The 25,655-nt window shown below is 68.9% G+C and overlaps 4 protein-coding genes across 4 annotated transcripts; all 4 read left to right on the forward strand.

Moving 5' to 3' along the window:
• The first annotated feature begins 6,159 nt into the window (after positions 1 to 6,159).
• On the forward strand, positions 6,160 to 12,757 carry SEMA6B (semaphorin 6B). The gene is made up of 16 exons (XM_035567765.1): positions 6,160 to 6,271; positions 6,505 to 6,634; positions 6,893 to 6,953; positions 7,065 to 7,127; positions 7,528 to 7,629; positions 8,063 to 8,153; positions 8,229 to 8,348; positions 8,448 to 8,536; positions 8,644 to 8,861; positions 8,956 to 9,087; positions 9,330 to 9,479; positions 10,205 to 10,399; positions 11,001 to 11,141; positions 11,344 to 11,421; positions 11,626 to 11,684; positions 11,769 to 12,757. The coding sequence occupies exons 1-16, from the start codon at positions 6,160 to 6,162 to the stop codon at positions 12,755 to 12,757; spliced, it is 2,730 nt and encodes a 909-aa protein (XP_035423658.1).
• Positions 12,758 to 14,245: 1,488 nt separating this feature from the next.
• On the forward strand, positions 14,246 to 15,862 carry LRG1 (leucine rich alpha-2-glycoprotein 1). Its single transcript, XM_035567746.2, has 2 exons — positions 14,246 to 14,421; positions 14,561 to 15,862. Exon 2 carries the CDS (start codon positions 14,571 to 14,573, stop codon positions 15,642 to 15,644), a length of 1,074 nt encoding a protein of 357 aa, XP_035423639.2. The 5' UTR covers positions 14,246 to 14,421; positions 14,561 to 14,570; the 3' UTR covers positions 15,645 to 15,862.
• Positions 15,863 to 16,763: 901 nt separating this feature from the next.
• Positions 16,764 to 20,098, forward strand: LOC118258757 (perilipin-3-like). Its single transcript, XM_035567747.2, has 8 exons — positions 16,764 to 16,839; positions 17,458 to 17,517; positions 17,596 to 17,791; positions 17,911 to 17,993; positions 18,089 to 18,341; positions 18,876 to 19,069; positions 19,147 to 19,251; positions 19,345 to 20,098. The coding sequence occupies exons 2-8, from the start codon at positions 17,470 to 17,472 to the stop codon at positions 19,765 to 19,767; spliced, it is 1,302 nt and encodes a 433-aa protein (XP_035423640.1). The 5' UTR covers positions 16,764 to 16,839; positions 17,458 to 17,469; the 3' UTR covers positions 19,768 to 20,098.
• Positions 20,099 to 20,658: 560 nt separating this feature from the next.
• LOC118258747 (perilipin-3-like) lies at positions 20,659 to 23,457 on the forward strand. Its single transcript, XM_035567737.2, has 8 exons — positions 20,659 to 20,737; positions 21,102 to 21,159; positions 21,352 to 21,547; positions 21,667 to 21,749; positions 21,823 to 22,120; positions 22,273 to 22,463; positions 22,579 to 22,701; positions 22,772 to 23,457. The coding sequence occupies exons 2-8, from the start codon at positions 21,109 to 21,111 to the stop codon at positions 23,114 to 23,116; spliced, it is 1,287 nt and encodes a 428-aa protein (XP_035423630.1). The 5' UTR covers positions 20,659 to 20,737; positions 21,102 to 21,108; the 3' UTR covers positions 23,117 to 23,457.
• The last annotated feature ends 2,198 nt before the right edge of the window (positions 23,458 to 25,655 follow it).

Genomic DNA, 25,655 nt, shown 5'->3' on the forward strand with positions numbered 1-25,655 from the left:
CCGAAATTTGGGTGCTGCTCCCCCGGCAGAGCTCAGCCCGCAGCGCACCCACAAGGTGCCTGGCTTGGAGCAGGGAGTGGGGGGGCACAAAGCGGGTGCCCGGGGGGCTGCTGTCACCTCGGGGACACGCGTGGTCCCAGGGGCTGCGAAGCCCCTGCGCCCGCCCGCGCCCCTGGCTTCTCTCCGTCGGTCCCGCCGCGTGCCTTCGCAGAGCACGGCGGATATTTTCATCTTCTTTAACTACAAATAAGTTTTCTGAAGCGTAGAAATTTCAAATCAAGGCGCTGGTGCCTGGCCTTGGAGCAATTAAAGGTAACATTTTCCCAAAGAGAGCGAGGCAGCCGAGCGCGTCCCGGCGTGGAGGAGACGCGGGGGAGGCTAAAGAGGAAATAAAAACAACACCAAATAAACTTTCATTAGGGCTTAAAAAACGAGGAGGCTGATGGGCCTCCTCCTGCCTGGCTGGCTCTCCGTGCCGGGTTCCTGGGACCCGTGGGCTTGTGATTGGAAAGTTGTTTCCCCAAAACTGGGGTGACATCGGCTGCTTTGTTTTGCTGGGATGCTTCTAAACGTTGTTTTACGCCGGCCTCGTGTCGCGGGGGGGGGGCTTTTAATGCTGGGTCTGCACGGGGTTGTTGTTGTTGTAGGGTTCCCACCTGGAGCTGGGTTTAAACACGGGTTTGTTATTGTAGGGTGCCGGTTTGTTGTCGTGGGGTCCCCACCTGGAGCGGAGTTTGGGGTGGGGGGTTGTTATTGTAGGGTGCCCCCTTGGAGCTGGGTTTTATTATTGTAGGGTGCCCCCTTGGAGCTGGGTTTAAACACACGTTTGTTATTGTAGGGTGCCCCCTACAACAGGGGACAAGCAGGGGGTTGTGTGGCTTTGGGGACAAGGGGGGGCAGTGGCTGTGCCCAGAGGGGCGTGAGGAGGCGAGGTGCCCTGGGGACCGGTGGCACTGGGGGGGGGACACACGCAGCCCCAGCACCCCGGGTGCCTGTCCCGCCACGCATCCCGTGCCCACCCCGGGGGTTATTTTCGCCTCCTTGATAGGAAACTGTCCTTAATATGCAGATGAGGGGGATTTAATATGCAAATTAAATGATTTAATATGTAAATTAAAGCCACCCATATGGGTGGCACCCTCGTGTCCCCCCCCACCGTGCACCCAAGGTGGGTGATGAGTACGGGGGGAGGGGGGACTGGAACAGGAACAATACTTGGGGGTGATGGGGGGTGATGGGGACAAAGCCCCCCCAAGGGACCACGGGGTCCCTGCCACCCCCAGAGCTCAATGCCTGGGTCCTAGGGGGGGGCTCATGGTGGGGGGGGGGGGCAGTGAGGGGTGCTGCGGGGGGGGACAGGGACTATAAACAGCAGCTGTAAGCGGAGCCGGTAACCGGAGCGCGAGGCCGGGGGGGGCCCGCCGGGAGCAGCGGGGACATCTGAGCCGGCGGCGCCGCGGAAGCGCCAAGGTAAAGGGGGGGGTGCTGTCACTGTGTCCCCCCCCCCAGCCGACGGCCTGGTGTCCCTGTCACCAGCACGGGGCCCCCTGTTGATGGCGGGGGGATGCAGGGCAAGGGGGGGCCCCATCCTCTTGGCATCCCCTTGGGTCCCGGAGGTGCCAAATGCCTGCAGCCGCCCCCCCTGGGTGGCGTTGCTTTTGGGGGGGGGGAGTGTGTGGCAGGGGCTGGGGATGGTGCCAGGTGGCCGGGGTGACATTTGCTCCGTCCCCGCCGCGGGGACAGCTGCTTCCCGGCCCTGCCATCTGAACCGTCCCCGGACAGCGGGGCCGACCCCGGGTGGAACGGAAACCTGGGGGGGGGGGGGCCCTGTGTCCCCCCCACCCCACACCCCGGGGAGCCGGCCATCCCGGCTGGGTGGCAGCAGCAGCTGGGCTGGGGGCTTCCCGAGCCCCTGTTTTTTTTTTTTGGGGGGGGGGGGGTGACCCCAAAACCTTCCATTTGGGGTGACCCCAAAACCCTGCATGGGGCTGCCCCAACCCCATAGCCACGGGGGTCCCAAAAACGTGCCGGGGGACAGGGTGGGGACAGGCACCGGGGGCGGGGGGGGGAGATGTGTGGCCGTTTCTGGGTGGGCTGCAGGGGGGCCTGGGGCAGGTTTGGGTTTTTTCAGAGTCTCCTTGTGCTGCTTATTAGGGACTCATTAACATAGCTAATTGCCTCCTCTCTGGCGATTTGTGCTCATCGCTCATTGGCATTACCCTAACCACCACATAAAATCCCGCGTTACCCCTATTAAAAGGGAAGCGATTTAGATAGTTGGATAACACCGCAGAGCCCCCCCCCACCACCCCCCCGCTATGGGGTTTTTTTGGATAACGTCGCCGGCCGGCTCCTAACGAACCCGTTGATCCCTGGCTGATCGATTTGGGGCGTGCAGGGCCGCCACCTCCATTTTTTACTGCAGAAAATTGCATTTTAAGGGCTGAAACGCGTTTCAGAGCCGGGCTCCCCGCCTTTATTTTTTTTTTTAATGGTTTTATATTTGAAAAAAATATAAAAAAGGAGAAAAATCTCAGCTCCCGGGGACCAGTGGAAATCGGACGAGACGAAATGAACTCCGCGCCCCGCTCCCGGTGTAGGTGGCGAGGGGATAAAGGAACCTGGCTGGTTTGGGGGGCGGCCTCGTCACCGCTGCCACCACGCTGTTGGGGAGGCCACGGGGGGGGGTGACCCCATTGTGGGGACCCCCGTGTCCCCCCCGGTCCTCTCCGCGTCCCGACTCACCGGCAGCCGTTCCCTGCCACCACGGTTGGCGGTGGCACCGCGGCACCGCGGCGAGGGGAGGCCGCGGCACCGTGGGGGGGTCCGGGGGAGGCCAGCCCCCGACTCGAAGCCGTCCCAGCCGCGGTGACAGCTGCCGTGGGGCCGGCTCCGGTTACGGTGACATCAGCCCTACCTTGCCACCTGGCGCGGCCGGGGGGCGCGGGGCCCGTTCCCCCCGGGGGTCCCGGAGGAGCCTGGAGGAGGGGGGGGGGGGACTACGCGCATGCGACAGCTGAGCGGCTCGCAGGCTGTGCCGTGGGGACGCCGGAGTCCCCCAGCGTCCTGGGGGCTGCCGGGGGGGGGACACCGCCCCAGCATCCCTCCCCCCCAGGGGCTGGTGATGGGACCCAGGCAGCCGAGCCACCCGCTGCAAGTGGCCGGCGCGGTGGGGACAGGTGGCTGGCCGTGCCGTAGGGCCAGCAGCGGCGGAGCTCAGGTGGGCAGAGCGGGGGTGCCGGGGGGGGTGGGGTGGGGGCAGGAGTGGGAGTTGTGCCCAGGTGACATGGGGAGGGGGGGGTCCCATCCCCAGGAGGGAAGGGGGCGGCATGAGTCCCCCCCCCCCCAGCAGCCACCGAAGGGTTGCAGAGGATCGGGGCTGTCCCCAAAGGGAGGGCCCCAGGGAAGCGCAGATGCATTTTTTTTTGGGGGGGGGGGACCACAAAACTGCAGGGCTGCGCCTCATCCTGTGTTGGGGGGGGGGGTGATAAAGGGCAGGGGGGAGAGATGAGATGAGCGGCTGTGTCCCCCCCCCATCCCAAGGCCGTGGGTGCAGACGGTCAGTGTCTGATGGGGAAACTGAGGCACGGAGCAGGGATGGAGCAGGGGACGTGCCCGGGAGGTGGCACGGCTGTGTGCCTGCCTGTTGCCCCCCCCCAAAAAAAAAAAACCAGCACGGGCATGGCCCCCTCCCACTTATCCCAAACACGCAGACCCCGACCCTGCTGGGACCCCCCCTTGCCCAGGGGCACCTCTCCCCCTGCCGCTCGCTGCCTCAGTTTCCCCACGGTGGCAATCCCCGAACAGGGGGGCCCTGTTTGCCGCCGTCCCCCACCCTCTTCTTGTCCCCACCCAGCCGCTGGCTTTTCTTCCCCCACACAATCGGAGGCATTTATGCTGCCGGAGGCTCAGGTTTCCCCTGGCCTCGCCGGCCTCCCGCTCCCCGGCACCGCCGAGCCGGGGGACGGTGACACCGGAGCCACCGGCTGGGGTTACAGCACCCCGGGGTGACGGCGCGGCCTCCCGGGGGGGTCCCGCACCCCAAATCCCACCGGGAGAGGGGTTGTGCGGGGAGGGGAGGCAGTGGGCAGAGCAGGAGGGGATTCTCGGGTGGCCGATATGGGGCTGAGCCCTTCCCTTGCCGCGAGGCGACTTCGCTCCCTTTTAGGGCTCCCTTTTAGGGCTCCCTTTTAGGGCTCCCCTTTTCCTCTGGCCACCAGCAGGACCTCGTGGGGACGCTTCGGTTTGGAGATTTCTGCCCCGTTGGGAGATTTGGTTGGAATTGGAGATTTCTGTGAGATTTGGTTGGAATTGGTCTGGGAGTTACCATGATTTGGAGATTTCTGCCCCATTACGAGATTTGATTCGATTTGGAGATTTCCGTGAGATTTGGTTGGAACCGGTCTGGGAGTTCCCGGGACACCCGCCCCCAGGACCCGCGTGTCACCTCCCTGGGGACCCAAGGTCCCCGAGAGCTGGCTGCCAGCACGAAAGGGCGGCTCGTTAGGGTAACGAGGCTGGAGGAGAGGTCCCAGGCTGCAGGTAAATGAAAAGCCTGCGCCAAGCTCTCCTGGGGGGGCCGTTGAGGTGGGAGGCCCGTAACTCAGCACAGGTGGTAAAAGCCTCCAACAGCTGCCTGGGGAGATGGCACCGAGGCTTTAATTATCGCGATTAAATCGTTAATGGCCTTTTTAAAAATAGCCCAGGCACACAAAAAAATAATAATAATAATTAATAAATTCCAGGCTGGTTCCCAAGGTCACCTGGTGGGGGCAGGATGCGGCCCCAGCAGGAACCTGCGCCTACCCCGTCCCTGGGGAGGGGACGTGTGGGGCTTTGGTTGTCCCCCCCCCCGGAAGCCATCGGGGGGTGAGCAGGGCTGTGACACCACGGGGATGGGGTCTGGTGTCCCCGGGGGCTGTGACGCTGTGGGGTCGGGATCAGCTTGTCCCCAAGGCTGTGACACCGGGGTCGGGTCCTGCCCGGGGGCTGTGGCACAGCGGGGTCGGGGGTACCCAGGGGCTGTGAGGCTGCAGAGGGGACAGGGATGGGGACAGCGCCACGGCTCCCTGGGGACCGTGACACCTGCAGAGGGGACCGGGTCGAGTCGGGTGGCCCAGGCGTCGTGTCCCCTGGCCCTGTACAATGTCACCCCCCCCTCCTCGCTCCCCGCGAGCGAGAGGAGGGCGACGGTTCGATTTAACCCGCTCTGCCTGGATTGCTAATCAATTAAATCACTGCCCGGCTGTTAATTACCCAGCCTGGCCCCGGGCCCCTCTGCCCCACGCGGTGCCACCCGCGGGCGTGCAGCGGGGACGGGGGAGGCAGGATGGGGCTGGTAGCCCCAAAGGGGACGGTGGCAGCGGTGGCTTTGGGGGGGGCTCCTGCGTTCCCATTGATCCCCCAAGCCTCCTGACCGGGTTTCGGATGGCGGCTGTAGGGCTGCGATGGGGAAACCGCTCCCTGGCTTCCCCCATGTCCCTATCTGTGGGGTGGTTGTGCTCCCTGTGTCCCCCCGTCCCCATGTCCCCATGGACCCCATGTCCCCCCATCCCCATATCCCTGTCTCCATGTCCCCCAACCCCAAGTCCCCCCGTCCCCATGTCCCCAGGCTCCCAGCCTGGCCGTGCACAGGATTATTTCCCCCCCACGGGTTTGTGGCTGTGAGGTGCCCGAAGAACCCCGCTCCCGTCCCGCAGGACGCCCGCAGCCCGGTTTGGGCCCAGTAGCCCCAGTGCGGAGCTGCGCAGGCGCTGGGAGCGCCTCGGGGAGGGAGCGGGGGCGTGGGGGCCGCTTTTCCCAGCATATTTGAAATTCTTCAGCCGGGGAAGGAACTCGCTTCCCCCTCGCGAATCCCAGACACGTCCCCCGGCCCTGCGCCCCTCGCTGGCCCCCCACGGCTGGCACCGCACCAGCGCCAGCATCCAGGACCCCCACCTTGAGCCAACCCCCCCCCCCACACACACAAATTCCCAACACCAGGGGCACCCCATGAGGGTGCCGGCTCTCCGATGGGTTTGGGGTGCGGGTGCCGCGATGGGGGGACCCATGGGGCTCAGCAGCACGTCCCGGAAGGGGGACGCCGAGTGCTGCCCCCCCCCCACAACCTGTCCCCTGCCCGCAGGTGTGGTGGGCACCCTCCCGCGCCGGGGGGAGACCATGCGGCCCCCCCGCGCCCCCCTGGTCCTGCTGCTCCTGCTGGCAGCCGAGAGGACGGCGCGTGGCACCTTCCCCGAGGAGCCCGGCCCCATCACCGTGGCCCCCGAGGACTGTGAGTGCCTGCGGGGGACACCCCATCGCAGGGAGGGGGGCTCAGGGTGCCGCGCACCGGGGGGGGTGGGGGACACGGCTTGGAGAGGGGTCGGGGATGGGGTGGTGGGTTTTGGGGTGCTCTGGGGACACCTGTGGATAGGGGAGGGTGGTTGTCCCGGCTGTGGGGATGGGGTGGCAGCGTGACGCCCCGTGTTGTGTGTGTGTGTGTGTGTGTCCCCCGTGCCCCCCCAGATGTGAAGCACTACGCCGTGTTCGTGGGCCACGGGGCGAGCCGCCTGGCCGGCCCCGAGGGCGCTGGCACCGAGCGCCTCAACATCCAGCGCATCCTCAAGGTCAACCGGACCCTCTTCATCGGGGACAGGTGGGGAACGGGGGGGGCACAAACCTTACCCGAGGGGCCAGGGAGGGCACCTGACACCTCCCTGCAGCCCCCTTCGCTCAGGAGGGACCCCGTTACCTGCCCCCGGCACCCAAAATCTGCCCCAGCCTCGTGCCCTGCGGGTTGGACACCCCAATGGCACGGCCTGGGGGGGGGGCTCTGTGCTGTCCCCAGAGTCTGCAGCCCTCTGGGGTGTCCCCGAGCCCCACGGGGTGGTGACACCCACACCCCCCCCCCCAGGGACAACGTTTACCGCGTGAGCCTGGAGCCTGGCACGGCCAGCGAGATGCGCTACCACCGGGTAAGCGCCGAGCCCCCGGGGGGCTTTGGGGAGGGGATGGGCACACCAGCAGGGGGGGGGGCTTCGCCCTGGCCCCACACTGGATTTTCTCCCCCCACCTCTTCCCAGCAGAAGCTGACGTGGCAGTCGAACCAGCACGACATCAGCATCTGCCGGATGAAGGGGAAACACGAGGTACGGGGGGGTCCGTGCCCCGTGAGCCCCCCCTCGCCCTCCTGCACCCCGTGCCATGGGGGCAGAGCTCCCGGTGTCCTGTGTCCCCCCCCGGTGTCACCCTCCGCCTCCCAGCTCCCTGCCAACGTTTGTGTCCGACGTGATTTATTGGACGCTTGTATAATTGGGTTTGTAATTAATTATTTCTGGCCCGCTGATCAGAACAGGCATAGCCCATAACCTGCAAGAAATCCAATTTCCAGGTCCTGTAAATGCCATGCGGGGCCAAACCCCGGCCCTAGCCCAGCCCAAGACCCTCGCAGCGAGGGGGCTGTGGTGGGGGGAAGCCCCCCGGGGCTGGCTGCGGGGCTGGTGCCGGGGAGGGGGCGCGGAGGCTGACGGCCCCCTCTCGTCGGCGCAGGCAGAGTGCCGAAACTTCATCAAGGTGCTGCTGGTGCGGAACGAGAGCCTGCTCTTCGTGTGCGGCACCAACGCCTTCAACCCCGTCTGCGCCAACTACAGCGTGAGTGTCCCCCCCCCCGAGGCCACCTGGGGCTACCTGGGGTCACCCTGGGCCACCTGGGGCTACCTAGGGTCACCCGGGGCCACCTGGGGTCACTCTGGGCCACCTGGGGCCACCTGGTGCCCCCAGGGCCGGGAGGCAGTGGAGGGCACACACGTGGATGTGCCCGAGCTTGTGAGCACGGACGTGTGTGTCCTCGGGGTGCCACGTCCAGTTCTTGTGGGGGTGTCTTGCTCCCCGGGCTGGGGACACTGCCAGCCAGACCCCACTGTCCTGCACGGCCCCATGGTGGACCTGCTCATGGCCGCATGGCCTTGTTCATGGCCCCTTGGTGGCCCTGTTCATGGCCCTGTGGTGGCCCTACTCATGGCCCTATGGCCCTGTTCACGGCCCCATGGTGGCCCCGCTCACGTCCCCATCTCGCCCGCTGCAGATGGACACGCTGGAGCCGGTTGGGGACAACATCAGCGGCATGGCGCGGTGTCCCTACGACCCCAAGCACGCCAACGTGGCGCTGTTCACAGGTCCGTCCCCCGCTGCGTGCCGTCACCCTCCCCGCGCCCACCCCCACGTCCCGCTCACGCCTCTGTCCCTCGCAGGGGGGATGCTCTTCACGGCCACGGTGACGGATTTCCTGGCCATCGATGCCGTCATCTACCGCAGCCTGGGGGACAGCCCGACCCTGCGCACCGTCAAGCACGACTCCAAGTGGTTCAAAGGTGTTTTGTGGAGCACGGTGCCACGCAGCTCGGCACAGCACCCGTCCCTGTCCCTTCTCATCCCGTCCTGGAGCAGCCCTGACCCTGCTGTCCCCACAGAGCCCTACTTTGTGCACGCCGTGGAGTGGAGGAGCCACGTCTACTTCTTCTTCCGCGAGATCGCCATGGAGTTCAACTACCTGGAGAAGGTCGGAGAGGTCCCCGCGGTGACCCAGGGGGGCAGCTGGGGTGGGAACGGGGCCAAGGGGACTGTCCCCAGGGCCGGGTGCCAGGCGGTGACGGGCGTCCCTCGCAGGTGGTGGTGTCCCGAGTGGCTCGGGTGTGCAAGAACGACATGGGGGGCTCGCAGCGGGTGCTGGAGAAGCAGTGGACGTCCTTCCTCAAGGCCCGGCTCAACTGCTCCGTGCCGGGCGACTCGCACTTCTACTTCAACGTCATCCAGGCCGTGACCGACATCCTGGAGCTGGACGGGCGCCCCGTGGTGCTCGCCGTCTTCTCCACGCCCACCAACAGGTCAGCTCCGAGCCGGTCTGGGAGCCCACCGTGTGCCCCCCGCGGGGACGTGGGGATGGCTCGGGGTGTTCACCCCGTGCCGGTGTCTCCCCAGCATCCCTGGCTCGGCCGTGTGCGCCTTCGACATGACCCAAGTGGCCGCCGTCTTCGAGGGACGCTTCCGGGAGCAGAAATCCCCCGAGTCCATCTGGACGCCGGTGCCCGAGGACATGGTGCCGAAGCCGCGGTGAGTGAGTGACCGCAGGGGACAGGGATGGGGACAGGAAAGGGACGTGGGGACAGAGGTGGGGACAGGGATGAGGACAGGAGTGGTCCTGAGGGCTGGTGCTGGCAGGGACAGTGGTGGGGATGGGGACGGAGAAGGGGATGGCGCTGGGGACAGGGCTGGGGACGGGGCTGGGGACAGTGTTGGGGACAGGTGCCAGCCGTGCAGTGACGGCGCTGAGCCCCGGCGTGCCATGGCGGCAGGCCCGGGTGCTGTGCGGCCCCGGGGATGCGCTACAACTCCTCCAGCACCTTCCCCGACGAGATCCTCACCTTCGTGAAGACGCACCCGCTGATGGACGAGGCGGTGCCGTCCCTGGGCAACGCGCCCTGGATCGTCCGCACCATGAGCCGGTGAGCTCCCAGCGGCAGGATCAGGCCCGGGGAGGTTCGGGGGGGGGCCCCCGGAGGGGGGCCTGTGTACATGTGGGGTGCTCACAGCCGTGTCCGCGTGCATGACTCATGCCGGTGCGCTGGCAGCCGCCAGCGCTGCCCTTGCACACGCGCGGAGAGGCGCACAGGCGCGTGCCAGCAGCGGGCGAGCACCAGGAGACCAGATAAATCTCATAAACTTTGCAGTTGAGATCGTCTCATCCTAATTAAATCTACCTTAATTGCTGCTTGACGGGGAATTAATCACGCGGTGCTCTCGGGCCTGCTGGCAGGGCAGGCAGGGCGCGCACGGGGCTGGGGGCAGGCACGTGGGGCTGGGGACCGGCTGGGGTCCCATGAGGGGTCACGGGGGGATCCCAGGTGGGATCTGGGCTGGAGACCCGCTGGGACTGGGGGAGGATCCAGGCAGGATCCTGAGTGGGTTTGGCCAGGATCCTGAGCCAGGATCTGGACGGGATCTGCGCTGGGTCTGCCTGGTTCCTGGGCAGGATCCGGGCCAGGTCTGTCTGAGATCTGGACCGGTTTCCATGTGGGATCTCCACTGTCCCCCACGCTCCCCGGTGGCTCCGGCTGTGGGCTAGCTGCAATCTGTCCATCCCCCAGGGGATCCCAGCTCCCACCCTGCCTCAGTTTCCCCTCCCACGGGCTCCCCTCAGCCCCAGCGCCTCGCTCCGCTCACACTGCAGGTACCAGCTCCGCAAGATCGTGGTGGACAACGCGGCAGGGCCGTGGGGCAACCACACCGTGGTCTTCCTGGGCTCCAGCACGGGCACCGTCCTCAAGTTCCTCATCCATCCCAACGCCACCCGCAGCCCCGCGCCCAGGCCCCCCGGCAGCCAGAGCGTCTTCCTGGAGGAGTTTGAGACCTACCAGCCGGGGAGGTAGGGGAGGTGGGCGGACGGATGGGTGGGTGGGCGGGTGGGTGGACGGACGGATGGATGGACGGACGGACAGACGGACGGACGGATGGATGGGTAAGTGGGTGGGTGGATGGATGGATGGATGGATGGATGGAAGCGTGGGTGGATGGATGGAAGGGTGGGTGGACGGACAGATGGATGGGTGGTTGAATGAATGGGTGAGTGGGTGGGTGGACGGATGGATGGAAGGGTGGGTGGGTGAGCGGTGGATGGTTGGGTGGGTAAGGGGAGGGCTGGGTGGATGGAGGGTGGTTGGATTGATGGGTGGGTGGACGGGCTGATGGGCGGCTTGGATGGATGAGATGGTCATGGAGGGATTGACTGATGGCTGCAAGGTGAAATGGGAGGAGGAATGAGGTGGTTAAGGGTGGATGGATGGACAGATGGATGGATGGACAGATGAAAGGAACAGGTCAGGAGGATAAGGGGGCTGGATGGGTGCAGGGGCAGAGGGGTGGGTGTGTGGATGAGATGGGGCCCACGGGCGAGCTCCCCACTCCGGACCAGCCCCCGCTGGGGAGCTGGTCTCTGCCCCACCAGCTGAGCTCTGCCCCATGCCCAGGTGTGGCCGGGACACAGAGGACGAGCGGCGGCTGCTGGGCCTGGAGCTGGACAAGGCGGCAGGGTCCCTGCTGCTGGCCTTCCCCCCGTGCGTGGCCAGGGTGCCCGTGGCCCGCTGCCAGCAGCACTCAGGCTGCATGAAGTGAGTGCAGGGGACATCGTGCGAGGAGGGGGGGGCTGCTCTGACACCCCGTGAATTTGCCCCGTGCCAGGGTCGGGCTGGGAATGGGAGCACCGCCGGGGGAAACTGAGGCACGGCATGGTGCTGAGCGGGGTTCCTGGTGGGGGCCGGGGTGTCACCCCCCTGTGCCGGGGGTGTTCCTGACCCCTCTGTTCCCTGCCAGGAACTGCCTTGGGAGTCGGGATCCCTACTGTGGCTGGACACCCGAGGGCTCCTGCGTCTTCCTGGAGCCCAGCCCCAGGTAACAGTGGGGGCACACGAGGGGAACGGGGGGGTCTCAGGGGCTCCCCAGAGCCTGCGAAGCTTGAGCTGCATCAGCTCCACCAACTCCCCTAACCTAACCCCAGCAAACTCAGCACCGGCTGAAGCAAGCTGCCAGCCCTCTGCCAGGCTGTTAGGGACTGACCCCCCCCCAAATTTGTCATGTCACCCCCCTCCCCCACAGGACAGCTTTCGAGCAGGACATTGCCGGTGGCAGCACATCGCACCTGGGCGAGTGCGAGGGTGAGTGTGGGGCAGGGATGGGGCTCGGGGACACGGGGGGATGCCGCAGCCGTCCCCTGATGCCCCCCCCCCGCCGTCACCAAGGGCTGGTGACCGAGAGCTTCGTGGACGAGCCGGACGGGCTGGTGTCGGTGAACCTGCTGGTGATCTCCTCCGTGGCCGCCTTCGTCATCGGCGCCGTCATCTCGGGCTTCAGCGTCTGCTGGTTCATCGGGCACCGGGACCGCAAGGAGCTGGCGCGGCGCAAGGACAAGGAGACCATCCTGGCACACAGCGAGTCGGTGGTGAGCGTCAGCCGGCTGGGCGAGCGGCGAGCGCGCGCGGGGCAGCCCGGCGCCCTGCTGGCCCCGCTCATGCCCAACGGCTGGCCCAAGGAGCTGGGCAAGGCGAGCCAACACGACCTGGACTCGGGCGTCCTGCCCACGCCGGAGCAGACCCCGCTGCAGCAGAAGCGCTGCCCCGGCACCCTCCAAAACTGCACCTGGGAGCAGAGCCACAACATCATCAACGCCGCGCTGCGGGACCCCGGCACCGCCGCCGCTGCCGCCGCCGCTGCCGGCCGGCTCCACGCCGGCCCCGGCCGCCCGGCCCGCGGCATGCCCCTCTCCTGCCACGCCATCCTGGTGGACCAGGAGCTGGAGGCCGAACTCAGCGACTCCTCGGGCGATGGGCACTGGGGCCGGGACCCCCCCGAGGGTTCCCGTGCCCGGCAGCATCCCCCCGCCGGCGCCCGCCGCCCGCCCCGCAGCTCCTACGGCGACTTCGCCGGCACGCCGCGCCCCAGCCCCGACCGCCGGCGCGTGGTTTCGGCGCCCAGCGGGGATGGGGGGGACTTTGCCGAGGGGCCGCCCTGGCACCCCGAGCAGCTGAACTTCAACGCCAACAACGGCACGGGCCGCCCCGGCGCCCACCTCAAGAGGAACCACACATTTAACAGCGGCGAAGCGCCGGTGGGTGGCTACGGGCGGCACGGCACGGCACCGCGGGCGCCCGGAGCGGGCCCCCCACGGGCGCTCACGGACCTGCACCACCTCCTGCGCTACGGCGTGGAGCGGACTCCCTCAGGCAAATAGGGCCCCACTTGCCCGTCCCGGCACCCACGGGCACTGACGCCGTGGACGCTTTCCACCGCCACGCCACACCGCGGTCCCCCCCAGTTCCCTGGGGACAAGGACAAGGTGGCCCAAGGGCAGGAGCGGCGGGCACAGGGAGGGCTGAGATGCTGCATGGGGGACGGGTGTGCCCGGGCAGGGTTTGGGGCCGTCCCCACCTGTCCCCACTGTCCCCGGCTGGCACGGGGCAGTGCCCTGTGCTCCGGCCGCTTTTCTCGGGCTCCGGGTGTCCGTCTGTCCCGTCCCCTCCCCAGGCTGGACCCAGGGACTGCTGCGCCCTGGGGGGGGATCCCTGGGAGGCAGCAGGATGGACGCACGGACATGGGCGAAACTGAGGCAGAGCAAGGCTGTACCCCCGCACCCCCCCCGGAGACCCTCAGTCCCGTATCAGCCGTGCCTGAGCACTCAGGGGGCTTGTGGGTGCTGCCAGCACCCTGGGGACACCCAGACAGGACAGCACCGAGCAGCCTCCTCCCCAGGTCCAAGCCCCCAGCTCCCCCCTCCTCAAAAGCACTGCTGGGGGCTGGGGGCTGGGGCCCAGGGGGGGACCCTGCTCTCACCGGGGCACGGGGGTCCCACTGACCCCACTCTCTGCTGGCAAAGGGTGCCCTTTCGGTGCCGTCCCTGCCCCAGCTGCAGGCAGGAGGGAGAGGGGGGACGAAAAGGGGTCAGGACCCCCCCCCCGCGGGACCGAGGCGGGTCAGCCCGGTGCTCCCCAGGGGGCTGCGCGCAGGGGGCTGCGGGTGCTGCGTGCCCCGGCGGGAGGCCGGCCCGCAGCACTGCCCCATGCTGTAAATAGGGTGCCAGGGCACCGCGGGCACCCCGCCGCCCCGGGCCGGCCATGCATGCGACAGCGGTAACGTCTCTGTATAACCCCGGAGCCCCGCAATAAATTTCTGTTTACAAGAGGCGATTCCCTCCCCGCCGCCACCTCGGATGCTGCTTCTCCAGCTCCGGGGGCTGCGGCCGGCCCCGTCCCACACCGGGGTGGCTCCGGGATGTGGCTCGGGGAGAGGCAAAGCAGGTCGCGGTGCTGGGCACCCCCCCGGGGGATTTGCCTGCACCGGGGCGTGCGGCTGCTGCCGGGCCCCGGCCACATCCTGGCAGCATGGAAATGGGGACGGCCACGTCCCACGGGTGGGTCCCACGGGTGGCACCTCGGGCTGAGCAGCCTCAGAGCCTGAGGGGGGTACGGGGCCGGCTGGGGGGGACACGGGGCTGGAGGGGGATTTGGGGCAGGGGGAGCGTGCGTCCCATTGTGCCAAGCCTCCCCTCCCAGTGTGCGCACCCTCCCACATCTCCATGCACTCGCACCCTCTTGTGGACACCCACAGCCCCGTGAGAGGTCACGCACGCACCCACCGTGCCCCCAGCCCCCCGTGGTGTGCAGGAGGTCAATGCTGTGCCACCCCCACTGTGGGGCGATGGGGACAAGGGGACGTGAGCGCCCTGCCCCTGCCCTGGGTGCTGGCACCGCACGAGCTGGCAGCGCTCGCGAAGGCGGCGATTTCCCGAGCGGCACGTGAGGACGAGCCACCAACCAGCCCTGGTGACGGCCACCACCGTGGGGGAGGAAGGACCCAGGGCCGTCAGTCCCGGAGGAGCCCAGCCGACCGCTGGAGGAGGTGAGGACAGGGCTGGGGGGCCCAGGAGCGGGGATGGGGACGGGGGACACGGGGACGGGGACATTTGGAGAGCCAGCGGCGGGGCTGGGAGCAGCGGGGCTTGCACAACCCTCGGGTGACGGCGGCCTCCTGCCCACAGCCTCACCGCCATGGTGCCGCCGGGCCAGATCCTGCCGCCGCTACTGCTACTGCTGCTGGTGGTGCTGTGCAGCCCCGCCACGCCGTGCCCCCTGCAGCCCAACGCCACCCGCTTCGTCTGCACCGAGCCCACCCTGCGCACCTTCCCCGGGGGGCTGCCCCCCACCACCCTGGCCGTCTCGGTGGAGTTCACCTCCGTGACCACCCTGGCCCCCGACGCCCTGGCGGGGCTGCCGGAGCTGCAGGAGCTGCACCTTGCCTCCAACCTGCTGGCCACCCTGCCCGAGGAGCTGCTGTGGCCCGTGCCCGCCCTGCGCGTCCTCGACCTGACGGACAACGCGCTGGCCGAGCTGCCCGCCGGCCTCTTCCAGCGCTCCGACCTCCTGCAGCACCTGGTGCTGCGGGGGAACCGCCTGCGGGCGCTGCAGCCCGCCTGGTTCGGGCGCCTGGCCCGCCTGCGCTGGCTCGACCTGGGGGCCAACGCGCTGGCGGAGGTGCCGCCGGAGGTTTTCCACCCGCTGGTGTCCCTGCACAGCCTGGACCTGTCCCACAACCGCCTGGAGAGCCTGGACGCGGGCGCGCTGGCCGGGCTGCGGGAGCTCGAGCGGCTCGACCTGGAGGGGAACCGGCTCCGCGCGCTGCCCCCCGACACCTTCGCGCCCGTGCCCGCCCTGCGCCTGCTTTTCCTGCATGGCAACGAGCTGCGGGCGCTGCCCGCCGGCCTCTTTGCCCCCCTGAGCCACCTCCACGTCCTCGACCTGGCGCACAACCGGCTGCGGGCCCTGGAGCTGCCCCCGCGCCCCCCCGGCCCCCCGCTGTCCCTCGACATCTCGGGTAACCCCTGGGCCTGCGAGTGCCCGCTGCTGGAGCTCCTGCGGCGCTGCGGCCCCGCAGCTCGTCGCCGCTCGCGGCACCCTCTGCGCCAGCCCCCCGCACCGCCAGGGACAGGAGGTGGCCGCCCTGAGCCAGGCTGGGGACGCAGGATGCCAGCCCGACGAGGAAGGGCAGAGCCTGCCAGACCCCTAGGTAGGGGGATTGGGGTCACCCAGGTGCCCGCCTGTGTCCCCTCCTGGGTCCTGCCCTGACGCTGCATCCCCAGCTGAGCCGAGCTGAGCTGAGCTCTCCTGGGGAAACTGAGGCAGGGAGAGCAGGGGTGCGGCTGTCCCTATCCCCATGCCCCCCTGTTCCCATCCCACCATCTCCATCCCACCATCTCCATCCCAATGGTCCCCAGCCCCGTCCCACCTGTCCCATGTCCCTGTCCCCATCCCGCTCCACAAGAGCGCATTAAACAGAGACCTCGAGACGATGTGCTTTGTTCTGCGGTGTCCTGCAGCGTCACCGGGTCACACAGTGCCAGGCACCCTGTCCCACGGCCATGCCTTCCCAACCCCTCTCTGTCCCCTGCCCACCCCCATCCGGACCAGCCCCAACCCCCCGGGACCACCCCCCGGGTGCCACCACGGTGCCACCTCTGTGTGACACTGAGCCTGAGGACCCGCAGGGGCTGGTGGCGGCACTGTGGGGCCCTGATGTCATGGGGACACTCGGCACGGGGACACTTAGTGTGGGGACGTGCAGCAAGGGGACACTGGGTATGGGGGGGGACACCTGGAGTGGGAATTTTGGGATGGAGATGCTTGGCATGGGGACACCTGGCGTGGGGACACTCGGTACAGGGTCACCCGCTATGGAGACACACGGCAAAGGGACACTCGGCATGGGGGCACCCAGCGAGGAGACGTGGTATGGGGACACCTGGCATGGGGAATCTTGGCATGGGGACACCTGGCACGGGGACACTTGGTACAGGGTCACCCGCTATGGGGTCACACGGCAAGGGGACACCTGGCACGGGGACACCAGGCGTGGGAGGGAGATGCTCGGCATGGGGACGCCGGGCACGGGGACACTTGGCGCGGGGTCACTCGTTATGGGGTCACACGGGTAGGGGACACTTGGCACGGGGACACCCGGCATGGGACACATGGCACGGGGACACCCGCTATGGGGTCACACGGGTAGGGGCCGCCTGCCATGGGGACACCGGGCAGGGGGACACGGGGCATGGGGACAGCCCCGGGCAGGATGCGGCCCCCCCGGCCCCACGTGGCGCCCCCCCCAAGGGCCCGCCCCCCCCCTCCCAATTGGCGGAGACGCGGCCCTCCCCTCCGCCGATTGGCTCCCGCCTTAACTATGAATCCGGCGCTGGGCGGGGACCGGGAGGGATCGCGACCGGGGATCGCGATCGCGACCGGGGATCGCGACAGCCCCTCCCCCGTAAGTGCGACCCGCGGGGCGTTGTAGGGGACGGAGGGCGGAGGGGTCGTTACGGGGGGGGCGAGCCCTGCCTGCCCCCGGGGACCCCCGGGGACCCCCAGGGACCTGTCCCCAGGGAGCCGCCCCCAGACCCCGGGGACTCCGGGACCCCCCCCACGCTCCCAGGGGACCCCAGGGGACCCCCAGCCCCCCCCCATAGGGACCTTCCCGTGGGGACCCCAAGGACGAGCCCCCGAGGTGCGCAGGGCCAGGTGTGGGGGCAGCAGGGCAGGGACACTGCCGTGTCGTCCCCCCCCCCCCCCCCCGTGGGACGCAGCCCCGTGGTGGCTCGGGTCACCCCAAGGGACACCAAAAGGTCCGGCTGGGGGGTGCCAGGGGACGCGGGCTGCCCTGAGGCTCCCCCCCAAAAGGCAGCACCGAGCAGATCCAGCCCAAACCACGGCCAAATCCTTCCCAGCCCTGGGGGGGACCCCAGTGGTAGGAGGATCAGCCCCGAACCCAAACCCCTTCCTCACCCCAAAACCTCCCCCTCGAGTGGCTCGGGGGCCTCCGGGTGCCACCGCGAGCTGGTGGGGCTCGGCTTGTGGCACCCCACACCCATTTCTGTCCCCTCTACAGTCCCCTGCTGCCATGTCAGCCGAAAACGCAGCGCCAGCGGAGGCCGAGCGGGAGGCGCAGGTAGGGATGCTGAGGGCCGAGGGGGCTGGGGGCATTGCTTTGGCCCCCCCGGCTCACTGTCCCCGTGCCCTGTGGCAGAGCGTGGTGAGGCGGGTGGCCAGCCTGGCCTTGGTCAGCTCTGCCCGCGGCGCCGTGTCCACCGCCTACGCCTCCACCAAGGAGAGCCACCCCTACGTCCGCTCCGTGTGTGATGTGGCCGAGAAGGGGGTGAAGACCCTGACGGCGGCGGCGGTCAGCGGGGCCCAGCCCCTCCTCACCAAGCTGGAGCCGCAGAGTGAGTGGGGCTGGGGGGGGGGGCAGCACCCCCAAACGGGATGGGGGTGCCCAGGAAGCCGTCCCTGGCAGAGAGCAGGCAAGGAAACGGGGTTAAAAAGGCTGGTTTTTGGTCCCCAGTTTCCACTGCCAACGAGTACGCCTGCAAGGGGCTGGATAAGCTGGAGGAGAAGCTGCCCATCCTGCAGCAGCCCACGGAGATGGTAACGTTGTGTCCCCCCCCCCTGCTCGGGGGACACCAGGATTGAGCCCTGGGCCAGCTGCTGGGACAAGCCAGCCCTGCGCTGTCCCCCCCCAGGTGGTCGCAGGGACCAGGGAGCTGGTGTCGTCCACCGTGACGGGCGCGAGGGAGGCCGTGAGCGGGGCGGTGGGCCTGGCCCGCGGGGCCGTGCAGGGCAGCGTGGAGAGGACCCGGTGGGCGCTGAGCACCGGCATCAGCACCGTGGCGGGCTCCCGCGTGGGGCAGCTGCTGGCAACGGGGGCGGACACGGTGCTGGAGAAGTCAGAGGAGCTGGTGGAGCACTACCTGCCCAGGACGGATGAGGAGCCGGGTGAGTGCTGGGCACGCCGTGCCCAAAACCATCTCGCCCTCTTTTGGGGGTGCCATCCCGCTGGGACCGCGCCCCGTCCCCAGGGCTCAGCAGCACCCAGTGCCTCTTACCACCGCCACTCACACCCTGGGGTGGTGCTGAGACCTATGGGGCCACCAGGGTGCAGGGGACAGTCCCCACGTGGCTGCTCCATGGCCACCCGGAGCTGGGGAATGCGGAGCAGCAGTGGGTGAACTCTCACCTGGAAAGTAGGAAGCAAATATAGCCCTGCGCTGCCAGCCCACCTGCTATTTATAGCTCAGCATGGGGTAGCAGTGGTCAGAGCTGGTCCCGTGTCACCGCAGAGGTGACCGGGAGGGTTGTGGGGACACCTCTGCATGACCCGGGGGGCAAGCAGCCGGTTTTGCCCCTGTGCTGGGGCGCAGAGCTCGGGGGACATCCCGGCACTGCCAGTGGGATGCTCCGTGCCCGGCACGGGGACATCCCGGTGGGGTGGCTCTCACTTGGGGTGGCTCTCACCCGCTCGCCCCGCAGCGGCCCCGGTGGCAGACAGCACCGCGGCGGCCTCGCTGGAGCAGCAGAGGAGGCGTCAGAGCTGCTTCGTGCGCGTGGGCTCGCTCTCGGCCAAGCTGCGGCACCGAGCCCTGCGTCGCTCGCTGGGCGAGCTGCAACGGGCCCGGCACAGTGCGCAGCACGCCCTGGCCCAGCTCCACCGTGTCATCGAGCTGGTAAGGCCACGGTGGTCCCCGCGGCCTCGTGCGTGCCCCCCGTCCCGGTGCACTCCCGCTGCTCTCCCTTCCCGCAGATTGAGCAGGGCATGGACGGGTCCCTGCGCGGCGCCCGGCAGCACCTGCACCGCATGTGGCTCGAGTGGAGCCAGCAGGACGGCGTGCCCATGGAGGACACCCAGGTATTTTTGGGGGGGGTGGCCGTGCCGCGGAGGCCTCCGAGACGAGGGCTTTGGGCCGTGCCCCCCGGGAGCTGCCCGCTCGCTGCCTTGCAGGTGGAGGCGCGGACGCTGGCCATGCTGCGGGGGCTCCTGCAGCAACTGCACGCCGCCTGCGCCCGCCTCACCGCCAGCGCCCGGGGGCTGCCGGGCAGCGTGCAGGACACGGCCGGGCACGTGCGGCACGGCGTGGAGGGCGTGCACGCCTCCCTGGCGCGCGCCCGCTCCTTCCACGACCTGTCGGACATGGTGCTGGCGCAGAGCCGCGAGACGGTGACGCGGGCGCAGCTGAGCATCGACGAGTTCATCGAGTACGTGGGGCAGCACGCGCCCCTGCCCTGGCTCGTGGGGCCGTTCGCCCCCGCCCTCGTCGAGTACCCGGAGGACAGCCCCGTGGAGATGGCCAAGTGGAACGGCTGCGTGACCGTGGGCGGGGGGCACCGGGCGCCCGCCGCCCCGCAGTCATGCAGCGGGCGCTGAGCCTCCCAACGCCCCCCCAGCGGGGAAGGCGCCCACTTTCAGCTGCAAATCTACCTCTGCTGGGGGGCAAGCAGCAGGATGGACTCGGTGGCCCGGCGTGGGACCCCTGACGCCACTTGGGACTCTCTGGGGGAGGCAGGGGACGGTGGCACGCGGAGGATGGAGCGTGCGCCCAGCCCTACCCGGCCGGCATGGGGATCGCAGCTCCCCGCGGTGTCCCCGAGCCCAGCAGCATCAGGATTTAACAGCCTCAGAGCCCGTTAAAGAGGGCAAAAACAAGAGGAAAACCAAAACGTTAAACCAAAAAAGTTAAAAATGGAAGTTAAAGAGGAAAAACAAACCCTGGTTCTCTAGGTGTTACTCATAGCCAGCGGTGTGAGCTGCTGCGGGGTGGGACGTGCGATGGGGGGATCCCTGGGGGGCCGGGGACCACCCTACAGGGGGGGGGCTTCGTGCTGGGTGCCGGGGGGGCCGGGAGCGGCAGCTGGGTGCTGCTGGACTGTGACCCGTGGCCGTGTGGCACTGAACTTCGTCCCCGTTATCGCCGCCACGGCTCCAACCCCACCACGCGCCCCATGGCGGGGCTGGGCCCGGGGCACCCCCTGCGCTGGGGGGGCACTGCGGGGCCGGGGGGGGCTCCGGAGGGGGCACCGGGACCCACCAGCACCCGCTGGGACCGATCCTGAGCACCCCCTGGGACCAGTGTCGGCACCCACCGGGACCGCTCAGCACCCACAGGGCCGTGCTGGGGGGGGGGGCACGGGGACCTCAACATGGGGGAATCCCGGTACGGGGGGGGGGGGGGGGCAGCTCTGTGCCGGGGGGGAGGGTTCCGGGGCCGGCGGTCGCTGCCCCCGGTCCGGCCCCGATGGGGCGGGCCCCGGTCACATGCGCACGGGGCGGGCCCGGGGCTATAAAACCGGGGCGGGGGCCAGGCACCGGGTCCAGCACCGAGCCCAGCACCGAGACGGTGAGTGCGCACCGGGACCGGGACCGGGACCGGGACCGGGACCGGGACCGGGACCGGGACCGGGGCGTTCCCTGCAGCCCCCAGCCCGGCGCTGCGATGCCCCCCCGGGGAGCAGCCGCTGCCCCCGGACCGGGGGTGGGGGCGGACCGGGACCGCCCCCCGCGTAGGAGCTCCGGGGGTGTCTGGAACACGGGGTGGGGGACCGGGACCCCCCCCTGTCCTGGGCGGTCCGGCACTGGGGAGAGGGGCTGCTGGGTCCTGAGCTTGGGGACCCCCCGTTGTGGGGTAGCCAGCCCCCCCCGTCCCGTTTGGGGGTGCTACCCCCCCTGCTCAGCCCCATGCGATGCGTTTCCCCCCCCCCCAGCCCCACCATGGCCTCCAGCGAGCCCGGGACGGCGCAGCCCAAGGCTGAGGAGCAGCAGGTCAGTGGGGCAGGGGGGTGCTGGGGGGGTCCGGTGTCCCCTGCCGTCCGGTCACCACTTGGGGTTATCCCGCCGCGGGGAGGGGGGACGCCCCAACGCTACCCCCAGGGGCTGCACATGTTGCCCCCTGCCTCAGCCTTGAGGAGATTTGGGGCTCTGGCACGCTCCCTCCATCCCTTTCCCTATACCCAGAGCATCGGGACGCGGGTGGCCAGCCTGCCCCTGGTGAGCTCTGCCTACGGCATGGTGTCCACCGCCTACGCCTCCACCAAGGAGAGCCACCCCTACGTCCGCTCCGTGTGTGATGTGGCCGAGAAGGGGGTGAAGACCCTGACGGCGGCGGCGGTCAGCGGGGCCCAGCCCCTCCTCACCAAGCTGGAGCCGCAGAGTGAGTGGGGCTGGGGGGGGGGGCAGCACCCCCAAACGGGATGGGGGTGCCCAGGATGCCGTCCCTGGCAGAGAGCAGGCAAGGAAACGGGGTTAAAAAGGCTGGTTTTTGGTCCCCAGTTTCCACTGCCAACGAGTACGCCTGCAAGGGGCTGGATAAGCTGGAGGAGAAGCTGCCCATCCTGCAGCAGCCCACGGAGAAGGTAACGGGGAGCCGGCACGGGTGCTCAGGGTCCGCCCTGGTGCTGCATCACTCAGGGCTTTTTCTCCCCCCAGCTCATCTCAGACACCAAGCAGCTCGTGACATCCACGGTGACGGGGGCCAAGGATGTCCTGACCAGCACCGTGGCGGGGGCCAAGGACGCCGTGAGCAGCCGGGTGACGGGGGTGATGGACATGACCAAAGGGGCCGTGCAGGGCAGCGTGGAGCTGACCAAGTCGGCGGTGAGCAGCGGCGTCAGCACCGTCATGGGCTCGGCCATGGGCCAGATGGTGGTCAGTGGGGTAGGCTCCATGCTGGAGAAGTCGGAGGAGCTGGTGGACCACTACCTGCCCATGACAGATGAGGAGCTGGGTAAGGACTCGATCGCAACGCCCCTGGAGATGTGGGGTGGGCTGGGGACCCCCCCTTGGAGGCACCATGGGTAGATCCCCCCATGGGGTGGCCCTGTCTCTGAGTGGGGGGCGGTGATGGTGGGGGTCACCTCTCTCGCTCCTCTCCCGCAGCCAAGCTGGCCACAGCCGTGGAGGGCTTCGAGACGGAACAGCAGAAGCAGCAGCAGAGCTACTTCGTGCGCCTGGGCTCGCTCTCGGCCAAGCTGCGGCACCGGGCCCTGCAGCACTCGCTGGGCAAGCTGCAAAGTGCCCGCCACAGCAGCCAGGACGTGCTGGCCCAGCTCCAGCGCACCCTCGACCTGGTAGGACCCTCCCTATATCGTCGTTCCCCCCCCCCCCCACCCCCTTCCTCACACCACCATGGGGCTACGACAAGCCACCATCACCCTGCTTTGCCACCCCCCCCCACCCCGGCAGGTGGAGCAGCTCAAGCAGGGCATGGACCAGAAGCTGCAGGGAGGGCAGGAGAAGCTGCAGCAGCTGTGGCTGGAGTGGAGCAAGAAGCAGCCAGGCGGTGGCAAGGACCTGGTTCCCCCAGAGGTGGGTAGAGGGCAGGAGGATGCCCCCCGGGAGCTCCGTGCCACCGCTCACCTCGCCTTGTCCCCTGCAGGCGGTGGAATCGGGCACGCTGGCCATGGTGCAGGGCCTGACGCAGCAGCTCCAGAGCGCCTGCCAGCCCCTGGTGTCCAGCCTGCAGGGCCTCCCCGCCGGCATCCAGGATACAGCCGGGCAGGTCCGCCAAAACGTGGAGGAGCTGCGGGCCAGCCTGGCCTCCGCTACATCCCTCCAGGAGGTGACGGGCAGCGTCCTGGCCAAGGCTCGTGCCCACGCCGCGAAGGCCCGCGAGCTGATGGACGAGCTGGTGGAGCACGTGGCCCACAACACTCCTCTGTCCTGGCTGGTGGGGCCCTTCACCCCTTCCACCCAGCACCTGCTGGGCCTCCAGGGGCAGTAGTAGCCTCCTGGGGCTATGATTATAGCGATAATACCGCTGTAGCTCCTACCTAGCCTGGCCTAAGTAACTCCTGATCCTCCTCCTCCCTGCACTGGGTGCAGGACCCCTGCAGCGCGGCTCTGTCCCCTCTCGCCTGTACCAGGGAGGTACCAGCAAAGTGCCTTGGCTTCCCCAAGTGCCTACGGCAGCCCCTGCCCCTCATCCTTCTCATCCAGCCCCCCCTTCCTTCTCGGTGCCTTCCAGCCCCTCATCTTCCCTCTGCCCTGCAGCAAGGGGGAGCCTGCGGGGCTCAGTGCAGGCAGGGGCAGTTGCTGAAGCAATAAACTCCACGTAGTTTTGCACTGGTCTCAGCCTTCTTGTGGGACCTAGGGCTGGGGAGGGGATGGGGGGACAGTTCTGGGTCCACTACCACCTCTGAGCCTTTGGAGGGGGAGCGATGGAGCTGCTGGAATGGAGGAGAGGTGTCAGAGCCCTGTGCCTTCACAGGGGCTGGGGCTTCCACTGGTGGCACTGGGGGGGGGGGGGTCCTGGTGCTGAGCTCCATCCTGACACCCCAGCCTGTTCCCCACCACCACGGCTGAGCAGAGCCCGTGGCTGAGGGTAAGTAAGGGGCTGCCAGGGAGGAGCAGAGACCCCTGGCACCTTCTGAGGACCCCGATGTCCTGGGGCCTGGCCCCAGCCCCTCAGGTGCTGCTGCTGTCCCCTTCCATTGTCCCCAGGAGCAGGGGACAGCAGTCTGTGGGGCACAGAAAGGTCTGGGGGGGGGGGGGGGGGCTCGGGCACGGTTCTGTGCTCTGGCACAGGGGAGATGAGGGGTGCTGGGTCAAGGGGAGGGATCTGGTGCCCCCCTGGGCAGCAAGGGACAGAAAGGAGCCTGTGCCCTGCATCCCACGTAGTGAGTGGCACCCTACTCTACCCTCCCAGGCTGGGACAGCGCCCAACCCAGCAGTGACGACCCCAAGGAGCCACCCCTGGGTGTGGGGCTGGAGCAGGAGGAGCAGCAGAGCAGGGGCCTGGGCCGAGGGCAGGGGCTGAGCTGGGCCCCAGCCCCCCCCCCCCCCGCCGGTGTCAGCCCCTTGCCCAGAGCAGCTCACCGAGGGCCAGGTGCCCCCCAGCTTCATCAGGGCCCATGGCTCCCTGCGTCCCACCGGCACCCCAGAGGACACGGGCAGTGAGGCCAACACACACCCCACCGTGGGCCCCCCCATCCGCCCCCCCCCCGGGCACGGCTTGGCATGAGTACAGCTGGGCCAAGGGGCAGTGCTGGGGCTCTGGGGGCACCCAGGGTGTCAGCACCTCTGTGTGTCCCTCCCGTTACAGGCAGAATATCCTCAGGTCCCGAGGAGGCAGCCACCCCGCAGCAATCCCAGCAGGTACCCGAGGGGTGGGCAGGGGGGGTTCCTGGAGGGGATGGTCCCCACGGGGCACACACGGTGCCCCACGGCCATGCCCTGGTGCTGCTGAGCACAGCCCCCGTGTGCCCCAGGCCGCTGCTGGCTCTGCCCCGATGAGTCCCACGGAGCTGGCGTGGACGCTGGGCCCCGAGGACGCCGCTGTCGGCACCTGCTTGGCCGTGGCCACCGGCCTCCGTGCCCTGCTGGGCGCCAGGGCCGGGCGGCTCCTCCTGCACAGCGTGGAGCGGGCGCTGGGCACGACCCACGAGTGGCTGCACCGCTACCCGCCCTCGGGAGCGGGGCCGGCGGGTAAGAGCCCCAGGGCGCTGCTTGGGGTCCCCGTGTCCCCACCCCAGGACACCGCTCGGGGCCGGGGGGGTGTCCCTGTGGCACCCTCGCCTCCATCTCCCCTCTGTCACCCCCCCCCCCCCCCCGCAGACCGGGCTGTGGCGGGGCCGGGGGGGTGGCTGTGGATGCCAGGAGCCGTGCCATGGCCCCGGCGGTGCGGCGGCTGCAGCAGCAGCAGGAGGACGCCCAGCACCACCTCACTCAGCTCTGGCACATCCTCGACATGGTGAGAGCTGGCAGCAACCGGAGGGGACAGGGATACCCCCCCCCCACCCCCACCCCCCACTCCCCCAGCAGCATGGTGGTCACGGTGGCATTTCTCCCGCAGATGGTGGCCGCGTGGCGAGGCTCGCCGAAGCGATGCCACCACATCCAGGAGCAGTGGTGGGAACAAAGGAGCCCAGCACAGGAAAACCCCTGCCCGAACCCTGCGTGCACCCAGGCGGGGGGGGGGGGGGGGGGGGCTGGTGGGGCACCCCCCTCCCCACAGTGCCCGTGGGGTGCGGGCGACGCCAGGAGCTCGGCACGGGCCGGGCGCTGGCGCGGCAGCTGCGGGATGAATTCGGGCAGCTCCTGGCCCAGGCCTGCCGGCTGCCGGCCCCGCTGCGGGAAGCGGCCCAGCAGGCCCAGGACAACATGGCCGAGCTCCACCGGGCCTTCGTCCTGGCCCGCTCCCTGAGGGAGCTGGCGGAGGCTCTGAGGACCCAGGACCACAAGTGGGTGGCCCAGGCATGGGAGGTGCTGGAGGCGCTGGTGGACTTCCTCCTCTGGCACCTGCAGGAGCCCTGGCAGGAGAG

This window comes from Cygnus atratus, chromosome 26, assembly GCF_013377495.2.
Source record: "Cygnus atratus isolate AKBS03 ecotype Queensland, Australia chromosome 26, CAtr_DNAZoo_HiC_assembly, whole genome shotgun sequence".
Classification (NCBI taxonomy): Eukaryota; Metazoa; Chordata; class Aves; order Anseriformes; family Anatidae; genus Cygnus; species Cygnus atratus.